Here is a 22,740-nt window from a genome sequence, read left to right on the forward strand (position 1 = left end):
TGTCACTAAGGGAAACTGAGGTGTGGAAAACCTGTGTTCCTCGATGTCAGGTTTGGCTGTGGTGGTAAAGAAAGCCCTGGGGCCCCTGGGGAACAGCCTGGGGCCCCTGGAACAGCCTCGGTCCAAGACGCCCCAACCCAACACTGCCTTCATCCCCCTCCAGTCTACACCAGCCTTGACCATGTGTTCCCACTGCTTACCGGCAGCCTGCTTCTCTTCCTCAAGTCAGCAGGAGTGTAAATATTTAGGTAAAGACAGTCTTCGGAAAACCTGAGATTAATGTTCTCCTTTCTGTTGGTAAAGAGCTCTGAGATCACTTGCCCCGCCACTGGGTCTTGGGAGCACCTGGGAGAGGCAAGGAGAGAAATGAATTCTTGAAGTTCAATCAGAGCTGACCAAGGAGATGTCTCCTGTGGTCAGGCCAGGTCTTGGACTGGCAGGTTTAGGGCAGTAAATAGAGTTGTTCTCACCAGACTCAAGACACTGGGTTAGGTAGGAGGCATCTGATGGGGGCTTCTCAGGCTCACCAAGGTGTCCCAGGACCAGGTATGGTGAGGCCTGACCCTCTTCCCTTCCTGGGGCCTTTGGGATGCCCTGAGTCAAGGAAGGAGGCTGCCTCTACGCTGCTGGGCCTGGGAAAGGACCATTTCCTGCTTGCCCTGGGTCCAGACCAGCTCTCCGCTGGGCGCTGTATGATGCCCGCTATAAGGTGACCATATTCTGCCAACAGGGAAACATGTTCTAGTCTACAGGAGACCTCCATAAACCAGGAGAAATCACCCAAATGGCAGTTATTTACGGCCTACAACAGGTCAGAGGTCAAATATTTGTGGGGCAGCTTTAGGGGAACTACGCTCTAGTCCTGCCTCAGCCTAATTTTTTTTTTTTTTTTTCGGTACGCAGGCCTCTCACTGTTGTGGCCTCTCCTGTTACGGAGCACAGGCTCTGGACGCGCAGGCTCAGCGGCCATGGCTCACGGGCCCAGCCACTCCACGGCATGTGGGATCTTCCCGGACCGGGGCACGAACCCGTGTCCCCTGCGTCGACAGGCAGACTCTCAACCACTGCATCACCAGGGAAGCCCATGACTCAGCCTAATTTGCTGGGTTTCCTTAGGTGAATTCTTTGCCTGCTCTGGGCCCCAGTCTGCTCCTCTGTGTAAATGAGGGGAGTGATTTCCATAAGGGCCCTGCAGCACTGACATACTAAAATTCTATCATCAACCCATCACAGGCAAGAACTATTGGTTGCCCTAATAGGAGGCTTTTTTTTAACATTTAAATTTTATTTTATTTATATTTTTATACAGCAGGTTCTAATTAGTTATCTATTTTATACATATTAGTGTATATATGTCAATCCCAATCTCCCAATTCATCACACCACCACCACCACTCCCCACTTGGTGTCCATACGTTTGTTCTCCATATCTTTGTCTCTATTCCTGCCCCGCAAACCGGTTCATCTGTACCATTTTTCTAGATTCCACATATATGTGTTAATATACGATATTTGTTTTTCTCTTTCTGACTTACTTCACTCTGTATGACAGTCTCTAGATTCATCCACGTCTCTACAAATGACCCAATTTCATTCCTTTTTATGGCTGAGTAATATTCCATTGTATATATGTACCACATCATCTTTATCCATTTGTCTGTCGATGGGCATTTAGGTTGCTTCCATGAGCTGGCTATTGTAAATAGTGCTGCAATGAACATTGGGGTGCATATGTCTTATTGAATTATGGTTTTCTCAAGGTATATGCCCAGTAGTGGGATTGCTGGGTCATATAGTAATTCTATTCTTAGTTTTATAAGGAACCTCCATACTGTTCTCCATAGTGGCTGAATCAATTTACATTCCCACCAACAGAGCAAGAGGGTTCCCTTTTCTCCACACCGTCTCCAGCATTTGTTGTTTGTAGATTCTTTGATGATGGCCATTCTGACTGGTGTAGGGTGATACCTCAATGTAGTTTTGATTTGCATTTCTCTAATAATTAGTGATGTTGAGCATCTTTTCATGTGCCTCTTGGCCATCTGTATTCTTCTTTGGAGAAATGTCTGCTTAGGTATTCTGCCCATTTTTTGATTTGGTTGTTTGTTTTGTATTAATTTAATTTAATTTATTTTTTTAACATCTTTATTGGAGTGTAATTGCTTTACAATGGTGTGTTAGTTTCTGCTTTATAACAAAGTGAATCAGCCATACATATACATATATCCTCATATCTCTTCCCTCTTGCGTCTCCCTCCCACCCTCCCTATCCCACCCCTCTAGGTGGTCACAAAGCACCGAGCTGATCTCCCTGTGCAACGCGGCTGCTTCCCACTAGCTACCTGTTTTACCTTTGGTAGTGTATATATGTCCATGCCACTCTCTCACTTTCTCCCAGCTTACTCTTCACCTTCCCCATGTCCTCAAGTCCGTGCTCTAGTAGGTCTGTATCTTTATTCCCATCCTGCCCCTAGGTTCTTCATGACCATTTTTTTTCTTAGATTCCATATATATGTGTTAGCATATGGTATCTGTTTTTCTCTTTCTGACTTACTTCACTCTGTATGACAGACTCTGGGTCCATCCACCTCACTACAAATAACTCAATTTCGTTTCCTTTTATGGCTGAATAATATTCCATTGTATATATGTGCCACATCTTCTTTATCCATTCATCTGTCGATGGACACTTAGGTTGCTTCCATGTCCAGGCTATTGTAAATCGTGCTGCAATGAGCATTGTGGTATATGACTCTTTTTGAATTATGGTTTTCTCATGGTATATGCCCAGTAGTGGGATTGCTGGGTCATATGGCAGTTCTATTTTTAGTTTTTTTCCCCAGGGAGCTCATCTCCTTTATTTATTTATTTATTTTTATTTATTTATTTTTTTGGTACGCGGGCCTCTCAATGTTGTGGCCTCTCCCATTGCGGAGCACAGGCTCCGGACACGCAGGCTCAGCGGCCATGGCTCACGGGCCCAGCCGCTCCGCGGCATGTGGGATCTTCCCGGACCGGGTTACGAACCCGCGTCCCCTGCATCGGCAGGCGGACTCTCAACCACTGTGCCACCAGGGAAGCCCCTCTATTTTTAGTTTTTTAAGGGATCTCCATACAGTTCTCTACAGTGGCTGTATCAATTTACTTTCCCACCAACAGTGTAAGAGGGTTCCCTTTCCTCTACACCCTCTCCAGCATTTACTGTTTGTAGATTTTTTGATGATGGCCATTCTGGCTGGTGTGAGGTGATACCTCATTGTAGTTTTGATTTGCATTTCTCTAATGATTAGTGACGTTGAGTATCCTTTCATGTGTTTGTTGGCAATCTGTATACCTTCTTTGGAGAAATGTCTATTTAGGTCTTCTGCCCATTTTTGGATTGGGTTGTTTGTTTTTTGATATTGAGCGGCATGAGCTGCTTGTAAATTTTGGAGATTAATCCTTTGTCAGTTGCTTCATTTGCAAATATTTTCTCCCATTATGAGGTTTGTCTTTTCGTCTTGCTTATGGCTTCCTTTGCTGTGCAAAAGCTTTTAAGTTTAATTAGGTCCCATTTGTTTATTTTTGTTTTTATTTCCATTACTCTAGGAGGTGGGTCAAAAAAGATCTTGCTGTGGTTTTTGTCAAAGACTGTTCTTCCTATGTTTTCCTCTAAGAATTTTATAGTGTCCGCTCTTACATTTAGGTCTTTAATCCATTTTGAGTTTATTTTTGTGTATGGTGTTAGGGAGTGTTCTAATTTCATTCTTTTACATGTAGCTGCCCAGTTTCCCCAGAACCACTTATTGAAGAGATTGTCTTTTCTCCATTGTATATCCTTGCCTCCTTTGTCAGAGATTAGTTGACCATAACTGCGTGGGTTTATCTCTGGGCTTTCTATCCTGTTCCATTGATCTATATTTCTGTTTTTGTGCCAGTACCATATTGTCTTGATTACTGTAGCTTTGTAGTATAGTCTGAAGTCAGGGAGTCTGATTCCTCCAGTTCCGTTTTTTACCCCTCAAGATTGCTTTGGCTATTCGGGGTCTTTTGTGCCTCCATACACATTTTAAGATTTTTTGTTCTAGTTCTATAAAAAATGCCATTGGTAATTTGATAGGGATTGCATTGAATCTGTAGGTTGCTTTGGGTAGTAGAATCATTTTCACAATATTAATTCTTCCAATCCAAGAACATGGTATATCTCTCCATCTGATTGTGTCATCTTCGATTTCTTTCATCAGTGTCTTATAGTTTTCTGAGTACAGGGCTTTTACCTCCTTAGGTGGTTTATTTCTAGGTATTTTATTCTTTTTGTTGCAATGGTGAATGGGATTGTTTCCTTAATTTCTCTTTCTGATCTTTCACTGTTAGTGTATTGGAATGCAAGAGATTTCTGTGCATTAATTTTGGATCCTGCAACTTTACCAAATTCATTGATTAGCTCCAGTAGTTTTCTGGTGGCATCTTTAGGATTATCTCTGTATAGTATCACGTCATCTGCAAACAGTGACAGTTTTACTTCTTCTTTTCCAATTTGTATTCCTTTCATTTCTTTTTCTTCTCTGATTTCTGTGGCTAGGACTTCCAAAACTTTGTGGAATAATAGTGGTGAGAGTGGACATCCTTGTCTTGTTCCTGTTCTTAGAGGAAATCCTTTCAGTTTTTCACCATTGAGAATGATGTTTGCTGTGGGTTTGTCGTATATGGCCTTTATTATGTTGAGGTAGGTTCCCTCTATGCCCACTTTCTGGAGAGTTTTTTATCATAAATCAGTGTTGAATTTTGCCAAAAGCTTTTTCTACATCTATTGAGATGATCATATGGTTTTTATCCTTCAGTTTTTTAATATGGTGTATCACAATGATTGATTTGCATATACTGAAGAATCCTTGTGTCCCTGGGATACATCCCAGTTGGTCATGCTGTATGATCCTTTTAATGTGTTGTTGGATTCTGATTGCTAGTATTTTGTTGAGGATTTTTGCGGTTATATTCATCAGTGATATTTGTCTGTAATTTTCTTTTTTTGTAGTATCTTTATTTGGTTTTGGTATCAGGGTGATGGTGGCCTCGTAGAATGAGTTTGGGAGTGTTTCTTCCTTTGCAATTTTTTGGAAGAGTTTGAGAAGGATGGGTGTTAGCTATTCTCTAAATGTTTCATAGAATTCACCTGTGGAGCCATCTGGTCCTGGGCTTTTGTTTGTTGGAAGATTTTTAATTACAGTTTTAATTTCATTACTTGTGATTGGTCTATTCATATTTTCTGTTTCTTCCTGGTTCAGTCTTGGAACGTTATACCTTTCTAAGAATTTGTCCCTTTCTTCCAGGTTGTCCATTTTATTGGCATAGAGTTGCTTGTAGTAGTCTCTTATGATGGTTTGCATTTCTGCGGTTTCTGTTGTAACTTCTCCTTTTTAATCTAATTTTATTGATTTGAGTCCTTTCCCTCTTTTTCTTGGTGAGTCTGGCTAAAGGTTTATCAATTTTGTTTATCTTCTCAAAGAAGCATCTTTTAGTTTTATTGATCTTTGCTACTGTTTTGTTTCTATTTCATTTACTTCTGCTCTGGTCTTTATGAATTCTTTACTTCTATTAACTCTGGGTTTTGTTTGTTCTTCTTTCTCTAGTTCCTTTAGGTGAAAGTTTAGATTGTTTGAGATTTTTCTTGTTTCTTGAGGTAGCATTGTATTGCTACAAGCTTCCCTCTTAGAACTCCTTTTGTAGCATCCCATGTGTTTTGGATCGTCATGTTTTCATTGTCATTTGTGTCTAGGTATTTTTTGATTTCCTCTTTGATTTCTTCAGTGATCTCTTGGTTATTTAGTAATGTATTGTTTATCCTCCAAGTGTTTGTGTTTTTTACGGTTTTTTCCCTGTAATTGATTTCTAATCTCATAGTGTTGTGGTCAGAAAAGATGCTTGATATGATTTCAATTTTCTTAAATTTACTGAGGCTTGATTTGTGACACAAGATGTGATCTATCCTGGAGAATGTTCCATGTGCACTTGAGAAGAAAGTGTAAGTCTGCCATTTTTGGATGGAATATCCTATAAATATCAATTAAATCTATCTGGTCTATTGTGTCATTTAAAGCTTCTGTTTCCTTATTAATTTTCTGTTTGGATGATCTGTCCATTGGTGTAAGTGAGGTGTTAAAGTCCCCCACTATTATTGTGTTACTGTCGATTTCCTCTTTTATAGCTGTTAGCATTTGCCTTACGTATTGAGGTCCTCCTATGTTGGGTGCATATATATTTATAATTGTTATATCTTCTTCTTAGATTGATCCCTTGATCATTATGTAGTGTCCTTCCTTCTCTCTTGTAACATTCTTTATTTTAAAGTCTATTTTATCTGATATGAGTATTGCTACTCCAGCTTTCTTTTGCTTTCCATTTGCATGGAATATCTTTTTCCATCCCTTCACTTTCAGTCTGTATGTGTCCGTAGGTCTGAAGTGGGTCTCCTGTAGACAGCAATATATACAGGTCTTGTTTTTGTATCCATTCAGTGAGCCTGTGTCTTTTGGCTGGAGCATTTAATCCATTCACATTTAAGGTAATTATCAATATGTATGTTCCTATTACCATTTTCTTAATTGTTATGGGTTTGTTTTTGTAGGTCCTTTTCTTCTCTTGTGTTTCCCACTTAGAGAAGTTCCTTTAGCACTTGTTGCAGAGCTGGTTTGGTGGTGCTGAATTCTCTTAGCTTTTGCTTGTCTGGAAAGCTTTTGATTTCTCCATCGAATCTGAATGAGATCCTTGCCGGGTAGAGTAACCTTGGTTGTAGGTTCTTCCCTTTCATCACTTTAAATATATTGTGTCACTCCCTTCTGGCTTGTAGAGTTTCTGCTGAGAAATCATCTGTGAACCTTATGGGAGTTCCCTTGTATGTTATTTGTCATTTTTCCCTTGTTGCTTTTAATAGTTTTTCTTTGTCTTTAATATTTGTCCATTTGATTACTATGTGTCTCAGCGTGTTTCTCCTTGGGTTTATCCTGTCTGGGACTCTCTGCATTTCCTGGACTTGGGTGGCTATTTCCTCTCCCATGTTAGAGAAGTTTTCAACTATAATCTCTTCAAATATTTTCTGGGGTCCTTTTTCTCTCTCTTCTCCTTCTGGGACTCCTATAATGCGAATGTTGGTGCATTTAATGTTGTCCCAGAGATCTCTTAGGCTGTCTTCATTTCTTTTCATTCTATTTTCTTTATTCTGTTCCGTGGCAGTGAATTCCACCATTCTGTCTTCCAGGTCACTTATCTGTTCTTCTGCCTCAGTTATTCTGCTATTGATTCCTTCTGGTGTAGTTTTCATTGCAGTTATTGTATTGTTCATCTCTGTTTGTCTTTTCTTTAATTCTTCTAGGTCTTTGTTAAACATTTCTTGCATCTTCTCAATCTTTGCCTCCATTCTTTTTCTTAGGTCCTGGATCATCTTCACTATCATTATTCTGAATTCTTTTTCTGGAAGATTGCCTATCTGCACTTCATTTAGTTGTTTTTCTGGTGTTTTATCTTGTTCCTTCATCTGGAACATATTCCTCTGCCTTTTCATTTTGTCTATCTTTCTGTGAATGTGGTTTTCGATCCATAGGCTGCAGGACTGTAGTTCTCCTTTCTTCTGCTGTCTGCCCTCTGTTGGATGAGGCCAGCTAAGAGTCTTGTACAAGCTTCCTGATGGGAGGGACTGGTGGTGGTAGAGCTGGGTGTTGCTCTGGTGGGCAGACCTCAGTAAAACTTTAATCTGCTTGTCTGCTGATGGGTGGGGCTGAGTTCCCTCCCTGTTGGTTGTTTGGCCTGAGGCAACCCAGCACTGGATCCTGCAGGCTATTTGGTGAGGCTAATGGTGGACTCTGGGAGGGCTCACACCAAAGAGTCCTTCCCAGAACTTCTGCTGCCAGTGTCCTTGTCCCTGCAGTGAGCCACAGCTGCCCCCCACCTCTGCAGGGGACCCTCCAACACTAGCAGGTAGGTCTGGTTCAGTTTCCTATGGGGTCACTGTTCCTTCCCCCTGGGTTCTCATACACACACTACTTTGTGTGTGCCCTCCAAGAGTGGAGTCTCTGTTTCCCCCAGTCCTGTCAAAGTCCTGAAATCAAATCCCGCTAGCCTTCAAAGTCTAATTCTCTGGGAATTCCTCCTCCTATTGCCGGGCCCCCAGGTTGGGAAGCCTGACGTGGGGCTCAGAACCTTCCCTCCAGTGAGTGGACTTCTGTGGTTTAAGTGTTCTCCAGTTTGTGAGTCACTCACCCAGCAGTTATGGGATTTGATTTTATTGTGATTGTGCCCCTCCTACAGTCTCATTGTGGCTTCTCCTTTGTCTTTGGATGTGGGGTATCTTTTTGGTGAGTTCCAGTGTCTTCCTGTCAATGATTGTTCAGCAGTTAGTTGTGATTCCAGTGCGCTCTCACCAACTGTTGTTTTAAATACTCCTTATGTATTAACTCATTTAATCTTCACATCAGCCCCATGATTTAGGTTCTATTATTATCCACATTTTACAGTTGAGAAACTGAGGCACAGAGATGTTAGAGAATTTGCCCAAGGTCACACAGCCAGAAAGAACCATACTATGTAGTGCTTATGTTTCCAAGGACCTTATAAGCCACATTTCCAGATCTCAGTGTCCCCACAAAACAGCATGACTGCCTCCAGTATGTCGACGAGGTAACTGAAGCACTGAGGTGCTTGGATGACAGAGCTGTCAATTAGCAGAGTCAGAGCTCCAAAGATAAACTCTTGATTTCCATCCCGGGGGAACTTTCCCCAGATCACCAAAGCAATGGGCGTAATATTCATAAAAGAAGACAATCAAAAGTTTAAAAAGAGAAAAATAAGTCAATGTCACTAGTATTCAGATAAATGTAGAATAAAGAGAATAATCATACATATAATGACGGAGATAATAAAAATTATCGTTATTTTGCCTATTCAATAGCCCCAAATCATTTTTAATAACCCAAAACATTGTTTAAAATTCAGTTAATGGAGGTTTTCATATATTAAATAAAGGGGTGCAGTTGGAGTATTTCTGAAGGGAAATTTTAAAAATACTCTTACTCGTAAATGTTATTTCTTAGAACTTATCCAAAAATATTTATGAACATGCATGAAGATTTAGCTACAGGATATTCATCATAGTGCTACTTATATTATCAAAATCATCAAGAACAATTAATAATCCCAAATAAAAGGTGCAGTAAATAAATTATGATTCAATATGCAACGTAATGCATCTATTAAATGTCGGGGTGTGATATTTAATGACATAGAATGATGTTCATGATATACGTTCATGAGCAAAACAGGCATCTAAAGTATCTGTCTTGGGGTTTCCCTGGTGGCACAGTGGTGAAGAATCCGCCTGCCAATGCAGGGGACATGGGTTCCAGTCCTGGTCCGGGAAGATCCCACATGCCGTGGAGCACCTAAGCCTGTGAGCTACAACTACTGAGCCCATGCGCCACAACTACTGAAGCCCACGTGCCTAGAGCCTGTGCTCCATAACAGGAGAAGCCACCGCAATGAGAAGCCCGCACACCACAACGAAGAGTAGCCCCCGCTGGCCGCAACTACAGAAAGCACGCATGCAGCAACGAAGACCCAGCGCAGCCAAAAATAAATAAATTAAAATAAATAAATAAAGTAAAATAAAGTATCTGTATCGTGTAATATGATATTGTGATATAAGAAGAAATATGTATTTGATCTTTGTCCAGTTTCTGCTGAAGAGCTCTTTTTTTTTTTTTTTTATTGCCATAGGCAGGCCTCTCACTGTTGTGGCCTCTCCCGTTGCAGAGCACAGGCTCCGGACGCGCAGGCTCAGTGGCTATGGCTCACAGGCCCAGCCGCTCCGTGGCATGTGGGATCTTCCCGGACCGGGGCACGAACCCACGTCCCCTGCATCGGCAGGCGGACTCGCAACCACTGCGCCACCAGGGAAGCCCTGAAGAGCTCTTAAAACCCTTGAAATCTCCTGAGTGGTGTATACTGTTGGGTTAATGAGGTCACTTTTGGACCTCATCTAAGAGCAGGAACTGGTTGCCAGAGGAACAATCATGTGATTAGAGGGTTGGAACTCTGCGCCACAGCCCCCTGACCTCTGGAAAGGGGAGATGGGCTGGAGAGGAATCAATCACCAGTGACCAATGCTTTCAATCATCCTGCCCATGTAATGAGGGCTCCATAAAACCCAAAAGGACAGGGTTCAGAGGGCGTCCTGGTTGGTGAACCAGAACTCTTCTAAGTGCCACCGTGCTGGGTCCCAAACTCCAGAAGGATGGATGGATGCTCCTTTGTTAGGGACCTCACCTTATGGATATCTTCATCTGGCTAGTGGCTTGTATCCTTTAATATCCTTCATAATAAACTGGTAATCTAGTGAGAAAACTAATTTCCTGAGTTCTGTGAGCTGCTACGGCAAATTAATAGAACTTAAGGAGGGGGTCACAGGAACCTCTAATTTATAGCCAGTTGGTCAGAAGCATAGGTGACGACTTGGACTTGGAACTGGCATCGAAGCAGAGGGAGTTATTGTGGAGCTGAGCCTTTAATCTGTGGAATCTGATGCTATCTCTAGGAAGAGAGTGTTAGAATTAGCTAAATTGTTGGACACACATATGGTGTGTGAGAATTGCTTTTTGGTGCGGGGGAAAAAAAAACACACACATTAGAATTGGGTACAGAAAATTATGTGATTACATTTTAAGGGAGAAATTATGCAACAGATAAAAGACTGGAAAAATAGAATCTAAAATATGAACAACAGTTCTTGCTCTGTGGTGTATGCTTTTCATTTTCTTACCTTTACTTACCTATATTTTCTCACTTTTATGTAATAAGTATGTATTACTTATTACTTGCAATCAGGAAATTAAATGTATACTTGCAATAAAAATAAATAAAACATATTAATTGCAATCAGGAAATAAAAAGAATGAATATTATTTTAAAAGAATGGAAGAAGTAAGGAAGGAAGGGAGTAAGGAGAGAAGAGAAGAAAAGAAAATTCAGCAAGAGGCAGGACCCTGGAAATTATTAGAAATCTCTTGCTGAGATAAATATGGTCTGAATCAATGCTTGTAGACATCTTAGGTGCCTTGGGGGACAGTTGTGAGTCTTCTTGCCCAACTTGACCAGCTAACTAGAACACATCAACCATCGTTCTGCTTGTGACTAGGTAGCCAGACACATTTGGGAGTTGAGAACTTGCCCAGTCAACACCCCAAAGCACTACCCATCCACACATCTCCTGGCCCACCTCACTTCCCACTATGGTAAAGTTCAAGAAGGAAAATGAATAGAACTGTGAAAATTAATAAAGAGAACCCGCACTAAAATGGAATCTGGAGGTGAGATGGGGGAGATCTCAGGAAGATATCACTCCACCTCAATACAGATCCCCCTAGGAAGAGACATACTGTGCACCTCTGACCAGAAATGACACGACTTTACCACAAGAAAGATTTCCTCCTTGCCTGGCAACAGCTCAGCCAATCAGAGACTATCATTACTCAGCCAATTAAAAGCCACTACATAACAAACTCCCAGTTTCCTCCAATGGACTTTTGTTTATAACAGTGCCTTCTAACTTCCCCTTTGCCTCTATAGAAGAGTTTCCTTTCCTTTTACCAGACTTGCATGTGGTTTGCCATAGTTGCATGTCCCCAATTGTGATTCTTTGCTGCTCCCAAATAAATCTCTGGTTTTGCTGGTAAAATATCTGGTTGTTTTATTGTTTTAGGTTAACAGAATCATTACTTTTGAAACCCCTCACCTGCTCAACTTTCTATTTTTTTCCACAGCACTTATCATATTCTAACATACTGTATAGTCTATTTACTAATTTGCATATTGTTTACTATCTATCTGCCCCTGCTAGAATGCAAGCTCCATGAAGGTGGGATCTTTGTTCTGTTCACTAATAGATTCCAGGAAACTAGAAAATGCCTGGCAAAGTTGCTCAATAAATATTAGTTGAATAAAGGGCTCTAGAATGCTGTGAGAGTTCTGAAATGTTTGTAAGGATCTACAATATCTTAGGATTCCAGAACAAAGTATGAGCCACTCAGAGGATTGCCTTGGCTCCTTCCTGTGTCCCTTTGAGGCTAACATCCCCACTGGAAGATGCCAAAGTCACACCTTGACTTACATGGGAGGGTAAGAGGTGGTATTCTTCACGAAGATCCATGGTTCTGCAGGCTGCGGCGGAGCAAACCTCAAGGATCCAAGAGGGGGCCTGGCAAAAGGGACTCCCAGGAAAACAGCCACAGGCTGTGCAAAACCTTCTAAGCTGACGTATTTCCCCAGGACTCTGCCCTGCGCGGTGTCCACAACAGGTGGTGAGGGTGGTTGCCCTGCTGGACATTGAGAGGAAATGAGAACATGTCAGTGGTGAAGGTGTGAACTGGATTCTGGGTGAATTTTGTTACTTTTGCCACGTGATCTTGAATGTCCCCTCAACTCTCTAAGCCTCAGTTTCTTCTTGTGTAAGAGAGAGTGAAGCTAACTGTCCTTCCTAACTCACAGCGCTATCTGAAGGAGCGAATTGGAATTGGAGGTATAACAGCATCAAATAAGACATAAATGCAAAAAGAAGAGCCACTGGGAATGAAGAGGGCATTCAGTTTCCACACTTAGGAGCATCTAGAAACAATCACTGGATGCTGGTGCCGAGCTGCACGCTGGATGAGAGGATGAACAAGAGCAGGTTGCTCTTCTCAGAAATCTGGCCTTATGTGGAGGATGAGCCACATACATACCTGACCCTACTACTGGGAAGAAAGTGGTCCGTGTCCTGAGAGACGTACCAAGTAAGGTGCCATAGGAGACAGAAGAGGGAGCGAGGCCTTCTGACTGGTGGCTTCATGGAGGCAGTGACCTTGGAGCTGGGACTTGCAGTAGTGGAAGGAGTGACAAGGGGAGGTGGAAGAGGGTGCTTAAAGGTATAAACAGAGATGAGATTGTGCAGAGGTGAGTCTCTGTGACAGCAAAGTGCAAGACCTGCTTGAGGAAGAGCGATTGGCCCATTTGGGTCAGGAAGAGTAATGGGGGAGGAACATAATCCTGGATGAGACAGATTCATGTCTGGGAGGGTCTCAAACGCCAGGCCAGTGATTCGGGCTTTATTTAGTGGGTAAATGAGCAGCAGTGAACCGTCCTGGAGTAAAAGAGAGTGACACAATCAGCTTGAAGAGGCCCCTTCTGCTGGCTCTGAGCACGGTCATCCAGAGGGAGCGAGACGGGCTCAGATTCCATCTGTCCCCTTCTCGTGGAGCAGACAGTTCTTTCTCACTGAGCTGAAATGCGTCTCCCTGAAGCTGCCACATCAGTCCTGGTCCTACCTGCTCTGGGACATCCTGCACCTTCATGTGACAGGCAGCCTTAGTGACCCATGTTCATACCCATCCCTCAAGTCTTCTCTTGTCCGTCCTCAACAGCTTCAGTTTGTTTAAGCATCCTAACAGGAAACGATTTCCAGCCTCTCATCCTCCCAATTGTTCCCCTTTAGATATAGACACAAGGTCAACCTCTCTCTCAAAGTATGTGGCCAGAACAGAAAAGAATAACCCAGATTTGGTCTTCCGGACAAATCCGATGATAACCTTCAAGAGAGATGAAGTGGACAGATGTCCAAATGGCAAGGGTGAAAAAGTGGGTGATTGGCTGAGAGGTATAGGCAATACTGGTAACAGCAGCAGTTACCACTTGTGTTATATGTAATGTTTGTATATTGAGCACTTACTATGTGCTACACGGGCATTCCAGTTCCTTTAAACTAATCTTCACAAAAGCCTTGCTAGGTAGACATCAATATGCCCATTTTTCAGATGAAGTAACTGAGGAAATGGAGGCAGTCAGTATGGACTTTCTTTTTTAAAAATTTTTATTTATTTTTGGCTGTGTTGGGTCTTAGTTTCTGTGTGTGGGCTTTCTCTAGTTGTGGTGAGTGGGGGCTACTCTTCATTGCAGTGCATGGGCTTCTCATTGGGTGACTTCTCTTGTTGCAGAGCATGGGCTCAAGGCACGTGGCTTCAGTAGTTGCAGCGTATGGGCTCAGTAGTTGTGGCATGCGGGCTCTAGAGTGCAGGCTCAGCAGTTGGGGCGCACGCGCTTATTTTCACAGCATGTGGGATCTTCCCAGACCATGGCTCAAACCCGTGTCCCCTGCATTGGCAGGCGTATTCTTAACCACTGTGCCACCAGGGAAGTTCCCAGTATGGACTTTCTAAAGATGGAAGTGGCATGGCCCTGCCAGGGGGTAAACAGCAGTTTACCCCTAATTTGGTTCTTACTCTGCTCTTACCCTCAGTTCCAGGCCTCTCACAGTGTCATAGGCCCAGGAAGAAGAGAAAACCCAGTGGAGCCTGGGCTGTCAGTGCACTGACAGCCAGAGCACTGGCTCTGGACTCAGGAGTTAGAGATAGAATTCAGAGCATGATTTTCCGGTTGACCTTGGGCATGTACATTTCCCTCTCTGAGTCTCAGTTTCCCCATCTATAAAATGGCACAGATGCATTCTGAGGTCCCTTGCCGCACCCTTGTATTAACCAGGTCTTTTATGTTCTGTATTCTGATGCCTTGACATCTGGGGCCTTGCTGATTCTGGAGGGACTGCCCCTCCCAGAGTTCGCCAATCCCTAATGATAGGAATGAACTTCCCCTTCAAGCGTGCCAGAGCCTGTACCCCAACTACCTTCTCTATCAGGCCCTCCACATCTGGCCACTATCATCCTGCCCTAATCACTCCAGGCCAAGTACCTGACAACTGTGCAGTCCCTAAGCCCCAGAACCTGTTGAAATTGGCTACTTTGCCAATCCCAAACCTGCATATCCTGCCTCACCTCTTCCTTCCCCCCAGCAACCAAGATAAAGCCCCTCACCCCCAGTTCCTCCTTCTTCCCTGTGTCTCATGACCCACCCAGGGCTTCACCTCCAGGCCCCCCATGGTAGTTCCGTACTCCTTCCTCTGGGGAAATGGAGTCATAAACCATCTTTTCAATGACAGTTGGTTCCTGATCTGTGGGCCTTAGAATACCCCTAATTGTCTATTAATACACTGTCTTTTTTTTTCTGGCTGCCCTGCGAGGCACACGGGATCTTAGTTCCCCGACCAGGGATCAAACCTGCGCCCCCTGCAATAGAAGTGCAGAGTCTTTAACCACTGGACCGCCAGGGAAGTTCCAATACACTTTTTTTTTTTTCAATACACTGTCTTTTAAAACAACTTCTTTATCCCTTTTTTGCACTCTCTCCATTCCAGGCACTCTCTCAGAAACAACAGCCCATTTCAACCTCACAAGAGCCTAATGATGTGGATACAGCTTTCACCCCCATTTTATAGAGGGGGAAACTGAGGCACAGAAAAAGGAAGTCCTTTGCCTAAGCTCACAGGGCTAGTAAGTGCTGAGCTGGGATGCAAACCCACACACTCTGCCTCCAGAGGCGGTATTAATATTCTGGTAAGCTAAGCTCCAGGATTTGGCCACGTCCGTATTAGTAATCAAGAGGAAAAGCTATGGAACTCTCCCAAGTCCTCAGCTGGAGGTTGAGGTTAGCTGGTTGTCCAACCGGGAGGTTAGCTGGTTGTCCTCCTCTGGTGTGGCGGCGTGCAGCCGAGTCTAGGGTGTTTATCGTCCACTGTGTCTCCTGCTGCGGGGGACCAGCTGGGCTAGACGGTCCAAGTCCACAGAGCGTGCGCTGCTGCAGAACCGCCCCTGTCACTCCTTCCCCTTGTCCCACACAAGGATTTCCAAAGGTCCCCCGCTATTTGAATTTAGGAGGACTCACCCAAAGCCGTGAAAGTGGTGAGGGAGGACAAGACCAGAGCGAAGACCCACATCGTGGAAGGACAGCAGCTCCTGTGCCCGCAGGTCTCGGCCCTGCTCAGAGGGGCTGTTCCAGTCCCCGCCCCCAGTCCCCGCCCCCAGCTCTCTGCACAGGCTCCCGCCCCAGTTGCTCAGTAGCCTAATCTGGAAATAACAGAAAAGCTCTCCCACCCTTCCCCGTGGGCTGCTGTTTAGGGCTGTAAGCCACGCCCACCCAGAATTTACCTTCTTTTAAATCAAGAGCCCGGACTTTACTCTCCAATTACAGGTAGCCACCTACAGGTTCAACGATTTGTTTCATAAGTGTTTCTCCCTTCCTGGACTCTAACCTTAGTGTACTGTGGGCTACCAAGGCAGACACAAGCACACAGAGGTCTTTGGACAAGGGGAGGCTGTGGTCGGGTCCTCAGAACAACTTGAAAACTTTCAGAGCAACTCCCAGACCCACAGCTGCCCAGCTGGGGAATTAAGGGCAAATCTTTTCATTTCCCTGGGCTTCTGTTTCACAGAGTTCCATGCTCTTATTTTAGAAACATCTTAAATTTCATTCAGTCTCCCTTCTGATGCCTAAATTAACTTCACAGTATTCCTGCCAAGTGACTCAGCCTCCTGTTGCACACCTGCAGGGTCAGGGAACTATTACCTCTCCAGGCAGGGATCTTTGGACAGAATGTTCTTACAATAAAGGGACTCCATCTCTCTATAGTCTTTGGTTCTAATTATTCATTCATCCATCCCTCCATCTTTCCTTCCATTTATTCATTATTTCATTTATTCATTCATTCTCCTAACATTTACCAAATACCTGGCACTATGCTAAGTGCAATGGATACAAAGATAAATTCAAGACATGTTCCATCTCCTGGAGGAACTCTCTATGTAATAAATAAGACAGATGCAGGGAGAGGTGATAGGTAGATTGCAGTGCAATCTGAAAGCACCAAAGTAGAGGGATACAAAGTGCTCTGAGTACACCTGTGAAAGTGCCACTTACTCACTAGGGACACAAGGAAAATGCTCAAAGCCTGTTTTATAGAATTACTAAATGTTGAACAGTAGGACATTCTCTAAATACATTCTGGTACAGCTGGCTAAGGAAATACTATGCTTTCACTCAAACTAGTGAAGCACACCTCTATTTATTTAGTTAGTTATTTTTGGCTGCGTTGGGTCTTTGTTGCTGTGCGTGGGCTTTCTCTAGTTGAGGCGAGCGGGGGCTGCTCTTTTTTGCAGTGCGCGAGCTTCTCACTGGGGTGGCTTCTCTTGTTGCAGAGCATGGGCTCTAGGTGCGGGGGCTTCAGTAGTGGTGGCACGCGGGCTCAGTAGTTGTAGCACATGTGCTTAGTTGCTCTGTGGCATGTGGGATCTTCTCTGACCAAGGCTCGAATCCGTGTCCCCTGCATTGGCAGGCGGATTCTTAACCACTGAGCCACCAGGGAAGTCATACACACCTCTATTTATTGACAAGGAAAGGCAGTCATGATCTATTGTGAAGGGGAAAAAAACAGATTATAATATAATTATGACTGCTTTAGGAAACAGTTTGGCAATTCCTCAAAAATCAAACACAGGGATTTCCCTGGCGGTCCAGCGATTAAGACTCCATGCTTCCGCTGCAGGGGGTGCGGGTTCGATCCCTGAGGATCCTGCATGCCACGTGATGAGGCCAAAAAAATTTAAAAATTAAAAAAAATCAAACACAAAGTTACCAGATTTCCCAGCAATTCCACTCCTAGGTATATACCCACAACAGCTGAAAACATATCTATACAAAAACTTGTACACAAATAGCTGCATTAGTCACAACGGCCCGAAGTGGAAAGAACCCAAATATCCAGGAACTGATGAATGGACAAATAAAATAATATCTATCTATACAATGGAATATTATTCAGCCATAAAAAGAAATGAAGTACTGGTACATGCTAAACATGGATGAACCTTGAAAATATTACGCTAATGTAAGAAGCCAGACATGAAAGGACATATATTGTATGATTCTATTTGTATGAAATGTCCAGATTAAGCAAATCCATAGAGGCGGAAAGTAGTTTAGTGGCTGCTGCAGGCCTGGGGTGGGGGAATGATGTGCGGCTGCTAATGCATGGAGGCTTCTCTTTGAGGTGATGAAAATGTTCTGGGATTACATAGTGGTGATGGTTGCACAACCCTGTGAATATACTGAAAACCACTGAAGTGTACGCCTCAGAAAGGTGAATTTTATGGTGTGTGGATAATCTTTCAATAAATAAATATTTTTAAAAATCTAGGGCTTCCCTGGTGGCGCAGCGGCTGGGAGTCCACCTGCCAATGCAGGGGACACGGGTTCGAGCTCTGGTCTGGGAAGATCCCACATGCCGCAGAGCAACTGGGCCCGTGTGCCACAACTACTGAGGCTGCATGCCACAACTACTGAAGCCTGTGAGCCTAGAGCCCGTGCTCCGCAATGAGAAGCCCATGCACCGCAACGAAGAGTAGGCCCCGCTCACCTCAACTAGAGAAAGCCCAGTGCAGCAACAAAGACCCAACGCAGCCAAAAATAAATAAATAAATAAATTTATAAAAAAATTTTTTAAAAATAAATAAAAATAAAAAATCTAGTCATGTACAATATCCCATTATAATATAAAAAATATCTTTCTTTGGGGAGGAAAAATTTTGGAAGGTTATACCTCTAACTTGTGTTGCAACAGCCATTTCCTGGCTATAATATTGCGAGTGTTTTTATTAGTATTTTCCACTTTTATTCACTCAGACATTCATTTGACAAATATTTACGGAGCGCTCACAGTGTGGGAATGACCGTGCTGAGGGCTTTGTATGCAGGATCTCACTTAGTTCTCAAAATAAACCTGTGAATTGATACTATGATCTCCCAGTGCTCAGTGAGGACAAGGAAATGGCCCACAGTCACAAAGCAAGTAAGAGGAAGAGCTGAGAATTGAACAAAAGCTGCACAGTGTTATAGACCTTACTCTAAACATTGTGTTAACCGGAGTCGTGAGATGTGAACTTTGTTCTTGTCCGTGGAGAGGGAGCAGATGTGAAGGGGTTGTCTCTAGGGCACAAGACTGAAGAGGTAGCTGTGCCTTCTCCATGCTTGCACTGTTTCCCAACTGTCATTTGTCAAAACTGACCTTGTCCAGGCCAGACCAATATTAACATTAGGAAGAATTGGGCAACCATAAAGCACATGACAATCTTAGAAAAGCTCATGGGTTCTTGGCCAATGTCATAGGTTGTAGCTGAAATGAAGCTTTTGGAGATCCAAGTTCTAAGAGTGATGCTCATCTGCACCCATTCTAGCCCCTGTGGCAGGCCGGCGAGGGGTGAGTTTGAGACAGCAGTAGAGTCAGGCCCCAGAGGCGACTGCTTCTACAAAGATTGACCTGGGCTGGGCTCCTCACTTTTACCAGGAAAGAAACATGGGTCCTAAAGAACACCCTAATAAAGAACACCCCTATCTCTATCCACACTGAACAACCCAGGCTGTCTTCCTAAGCAGAAAACAAAGCTGTTTCTAATCACTTTGCACTCATACACTCACACACGTGCGTGCACGCGCGCACACACACACACACACACACACACACACACACACACACACACACAAACACAGAGCTGTTAAGGCAAAACCATCCTGCCTTTTGCCCTGGCCAGCTGGCCTTTGCAACTTGAGACAGACCTGGCTCTTAGACTATGAAGACTGCAGGATGCTGTCTTAGCAAAATATAAAAGGTAAGGATGAATTATTCTCCCAGCCCCACTGTTCCATCACATGCCCTCTTGTGACACCCACAGTTCCGCAAACACGCGCAGCTATGCCCAGACCTTGAAGTGTCTGCAGCCTGCATGCCCACTCCTGGCTCATGATGACTCTGCAGAAATGGGTAAGGCATCAAGCCAGACCTCAGTTTGCTTAACCTGTGCCCGCTCCCTGGGTCACACCAGCTGTAAGTGATACAGCTCTTGTTTCAGTGGCATTTGATAGAGATTACAGCTTTTAACTTGGGAAACTCCCATATGGAACTAGTCTGAAGAGGAAAATCCTATACTGGCCTTAATGCCTAAGTAGCTGGGCAGGTCTTGGGAAAGAAGACACCTCTAAGCTCCAAATCAGACCCCTGCCATCTCCATCAATTCACTCAACAGATACATGGAGAGCACATACTAGAACAAGCACTAGACAAGTCTGAGCCCATGTCCTACTGGACCATTCAACTGGACTCTGTCCATTAATCGTGGGATTAATCAGGCAGAGTCTTCATGGTGGCGAACGCTGCACTGGCGGACCAGAGGTCTGGAAACCCACAGGGTGACTTCGGAACGTCCTTTTTGGAAAGGGAGTGGTGAGAGGCAGGGGTGGCGATGGCTGAGGTGATCCCTCATGCGCCATCCACCTTGGATCAACATTCGATGAACCTGGAATTCTATGAAATTTTTCAATGCAGCCTAGACATATACAGTGTTTCTGGAATCTGTTATTCTCATGCTAACATCACATTTTCAGCCATATCAGCATAACGTCTGTACTATTATGAGCAGTTTTCTTTTTTTTTACATTTATTTTTGGCTGTGCTGGGTCTTTGTTGCTGCACGCAGGCTTTCTCTACTTGTGGCGAGTGGGGGCTACTCTTCGGTGTGCGGGCTCCTCATTGCGGTGGCTTCTCTTGTTGCAGAACACGGGCTCTAGGCATGCGGGCTTCAGTAGTTGTGGCCCATGGGCTCAGTAGTTGTGGCTCATGAGCTCTAGAGTGCAGGTTCAGTAGTCGTGGCGCATGGGCTTAGTTGCTCCGCAGCATATGGGATCTTCCTGGACCAGGGCTCGAACTCATGTCCCCTGCATTGGCAGGTGGATTCTTAGCCACTGCGCCACCAGGGAAGTTCCTATGAGCAGTTTTCTTAAATGAATTAATTCTTTTTGTTTTAATGCAATTGTTCAAAAAAATTTTACCCATTTCCATAAATGGAAGATTATAAATTGTCATGAATTAAAGGTATTAAAAAGGTAAAAATTCAACTGAGTAAAATTTAAAGATCTTATTGGCTCTATTCAATAATTAATGAATCGGGCAGTCTCCCATATAGCAGAAAGAAAGATGCTCAGAGAGCTATACAAAATGAAAGACTCTTACAGGCAGAAGGAGGTGGGACAAGGAAGTTACTAAATAAGAGTGCATTTTTTGTGGCATGCTCACCTTACATTAAGGGGTGGCAGGGGTCTATCAGGCCAATGACCTCACTGGTTCTGACCAGGCAATTCCGGATCGACATAAATCACAGCAAGATTTTTTTTGACCCATCTCCTAGAGTAATGAAATAAAAACAAAAATAAACAAATGGGACCTAATTAAACTTAAAAGCTTTTGCACAGCAAAGGAAGCCATAAACAAGACGAAAAGACAACCCTCAGAATGGGAGAAAATATCTGCAAATGAAGCAACTGACAAGGGATTAATCTCCAAAATATAACAACAGCTCATGAAGCTCAATACCAAAAAGACAAACGACCCAATCAAACAAAGGGCGGAAGACCTAAACAGACATTTCTCCAAAGAAGACATACAGATGGCCAAGAGGCACATGAAAAGATGCTCAAAATCACTAATTATTAGAGAAATGCAAATCAAAACTACCATGAGGCATCACCTCACACCAGTCAGAATGGGCATCATCAGAAAATCTACAAAGAGCAAATGCTGGAGAGGGGGTGGAGAAAAGGGAACCCTCCTGCACTGTTGGTGGGAATGTAAATTGATGCAGCCACTATGGAGAACAGTATGGAGGTTCCTTAAAAAACTAAAAATAGAACTACCATATGACCCAGCAATCCCACTCCTGGGCATATACTTGGAGAAAACCATAATTTGAAAAGATACATGCACCCCAAGGTTCATTGCAGCACTATTTACAATAGCCAGTTCATGGAATGCCCATCAATAGACGAATGGATAAAGAAGATGTGGTACATATATACAATGGAACATTACTCAGCCATAAAAAGGAATGAAATTGTGCTATTTGCAGAGACGTGCATGGACCTCGAGACTGTCATACAGAGTGAAGTAAGTCAGAAAGAGAAAAACAAATATCCTATATTAACGCATATATGTGCAATCTAGAAAAATAATACAGATGAACCTATTTGCAAAGCAGAAATAGAGACACAGATGTAGAGAACAAAGGACTCCAAGGGTGAAAAGGGGGTGGGATAAATTGGGAGATTGGGATTGGCATGTATACCCTACTATGTATAAAATAGATAACCAATGAGAACCTATTGTTTAGCAAAGGGGAAAAAAAAAGAAGGTACAATCTGTTTGTTAACCTTAAAAATGCATTCCAATATACAGTAGGTGCAGGCAAATTCTGTTTGGTTCCACTTATACAAGGTACCTTGAATAGTCAAATTCATGGAGTACGAAAGTACATTTGTAGATGCCAGGGGCTAGGGGGTTGGGGGCATGGGGAGGGGGAATGGGGAGTTAATGTTTAATGGGGACAGAGTTTCAGTTTAGGAAGATGCAAAATGCAGTAGATGGATGACGGTGAGAGTTGCACAGCAATGTGAATGTACTTAGTGCCACTGAACTGTACAGTTAAATATGGTTAAAACAGTATGTTTTATATTATGTGACTTTTACCACAATAAAAAAAAATTTTTAAAGTGGGGGATGGCAGGGGTCTATCAGGCCAATGACCTCACTGGTGCTGACCAGGCAATTCCAGATTGACCGGTTTAACATTTTACTCCTGGGAGAAGTTGAACTATAATTAAGTCAGATATTAAACCTGTTTGGTGACGTGTGCTTAGTGCAAGTGATTCCATTTTGGGACTGTTGTCTCTTTTGACAATTTTCCGCTTTTGGTCAGAGTCTCAGCTTAACTGAGAGACGTGATAAAAATTTAAGGCATCAGTGCCACTCCCAGC

General features: G+C 43.5%; 1 protein-coding gene across 5 annotated transcripts in view; it reads right to left on the bottom strand.

Moving 5' to 3' along the window:
- The window catches only part of LOC101276480 (liver carboxylesterase-like), a 37,548-nt gene extending 21,663 nt beyond the window's left edge, over window positions 1-15,885 (bottom strand). For 4 of the 5 annotated variants that reach the window (XM_049703342.1, XM_049703341.1, XM_049703343.1 and 1 more), the window contains exons 1-3: window positions 15,772-15,882; window positions 12,134-12,341; window positions 201-345 (exon numbers count right to left, since the gene is read on the bottom strand). In XM_049703342.1, the coding sequence (XP_049559299.1) occupies window positions 201-345; window positions 12,134-12,341; window positions 15,772-15,823 (405 nt within the window). In that variant the 5' untranslated portion in view covers window positions 15,824-15,882. Of the gene's footprint in view, window positions 1-200; window positions 346-12,133; window positions 12,342-15,771 lie in introns of all 5 variants that reach the window. The other variant, XM_033418976.2, reaches the window with a different exon arrangement.
- Window positions 15,886-22,740: the final 6,855 nt, after the last annotated feature.

This window comes from Orcinus orca, chromosome 20, assembly GCF_937001465.1.
Source record: "Orcinus orca chromosome 20, mOrcOrc1.1, whole genome shotgun sequence".
NCBI classification, from domain to species: domain Eukaryota; kingdom Metazoa; phylum Chordata; class Mammalia; order Artiodactyla; family Delphinidae; genus Orcinus; species Orcinus orca.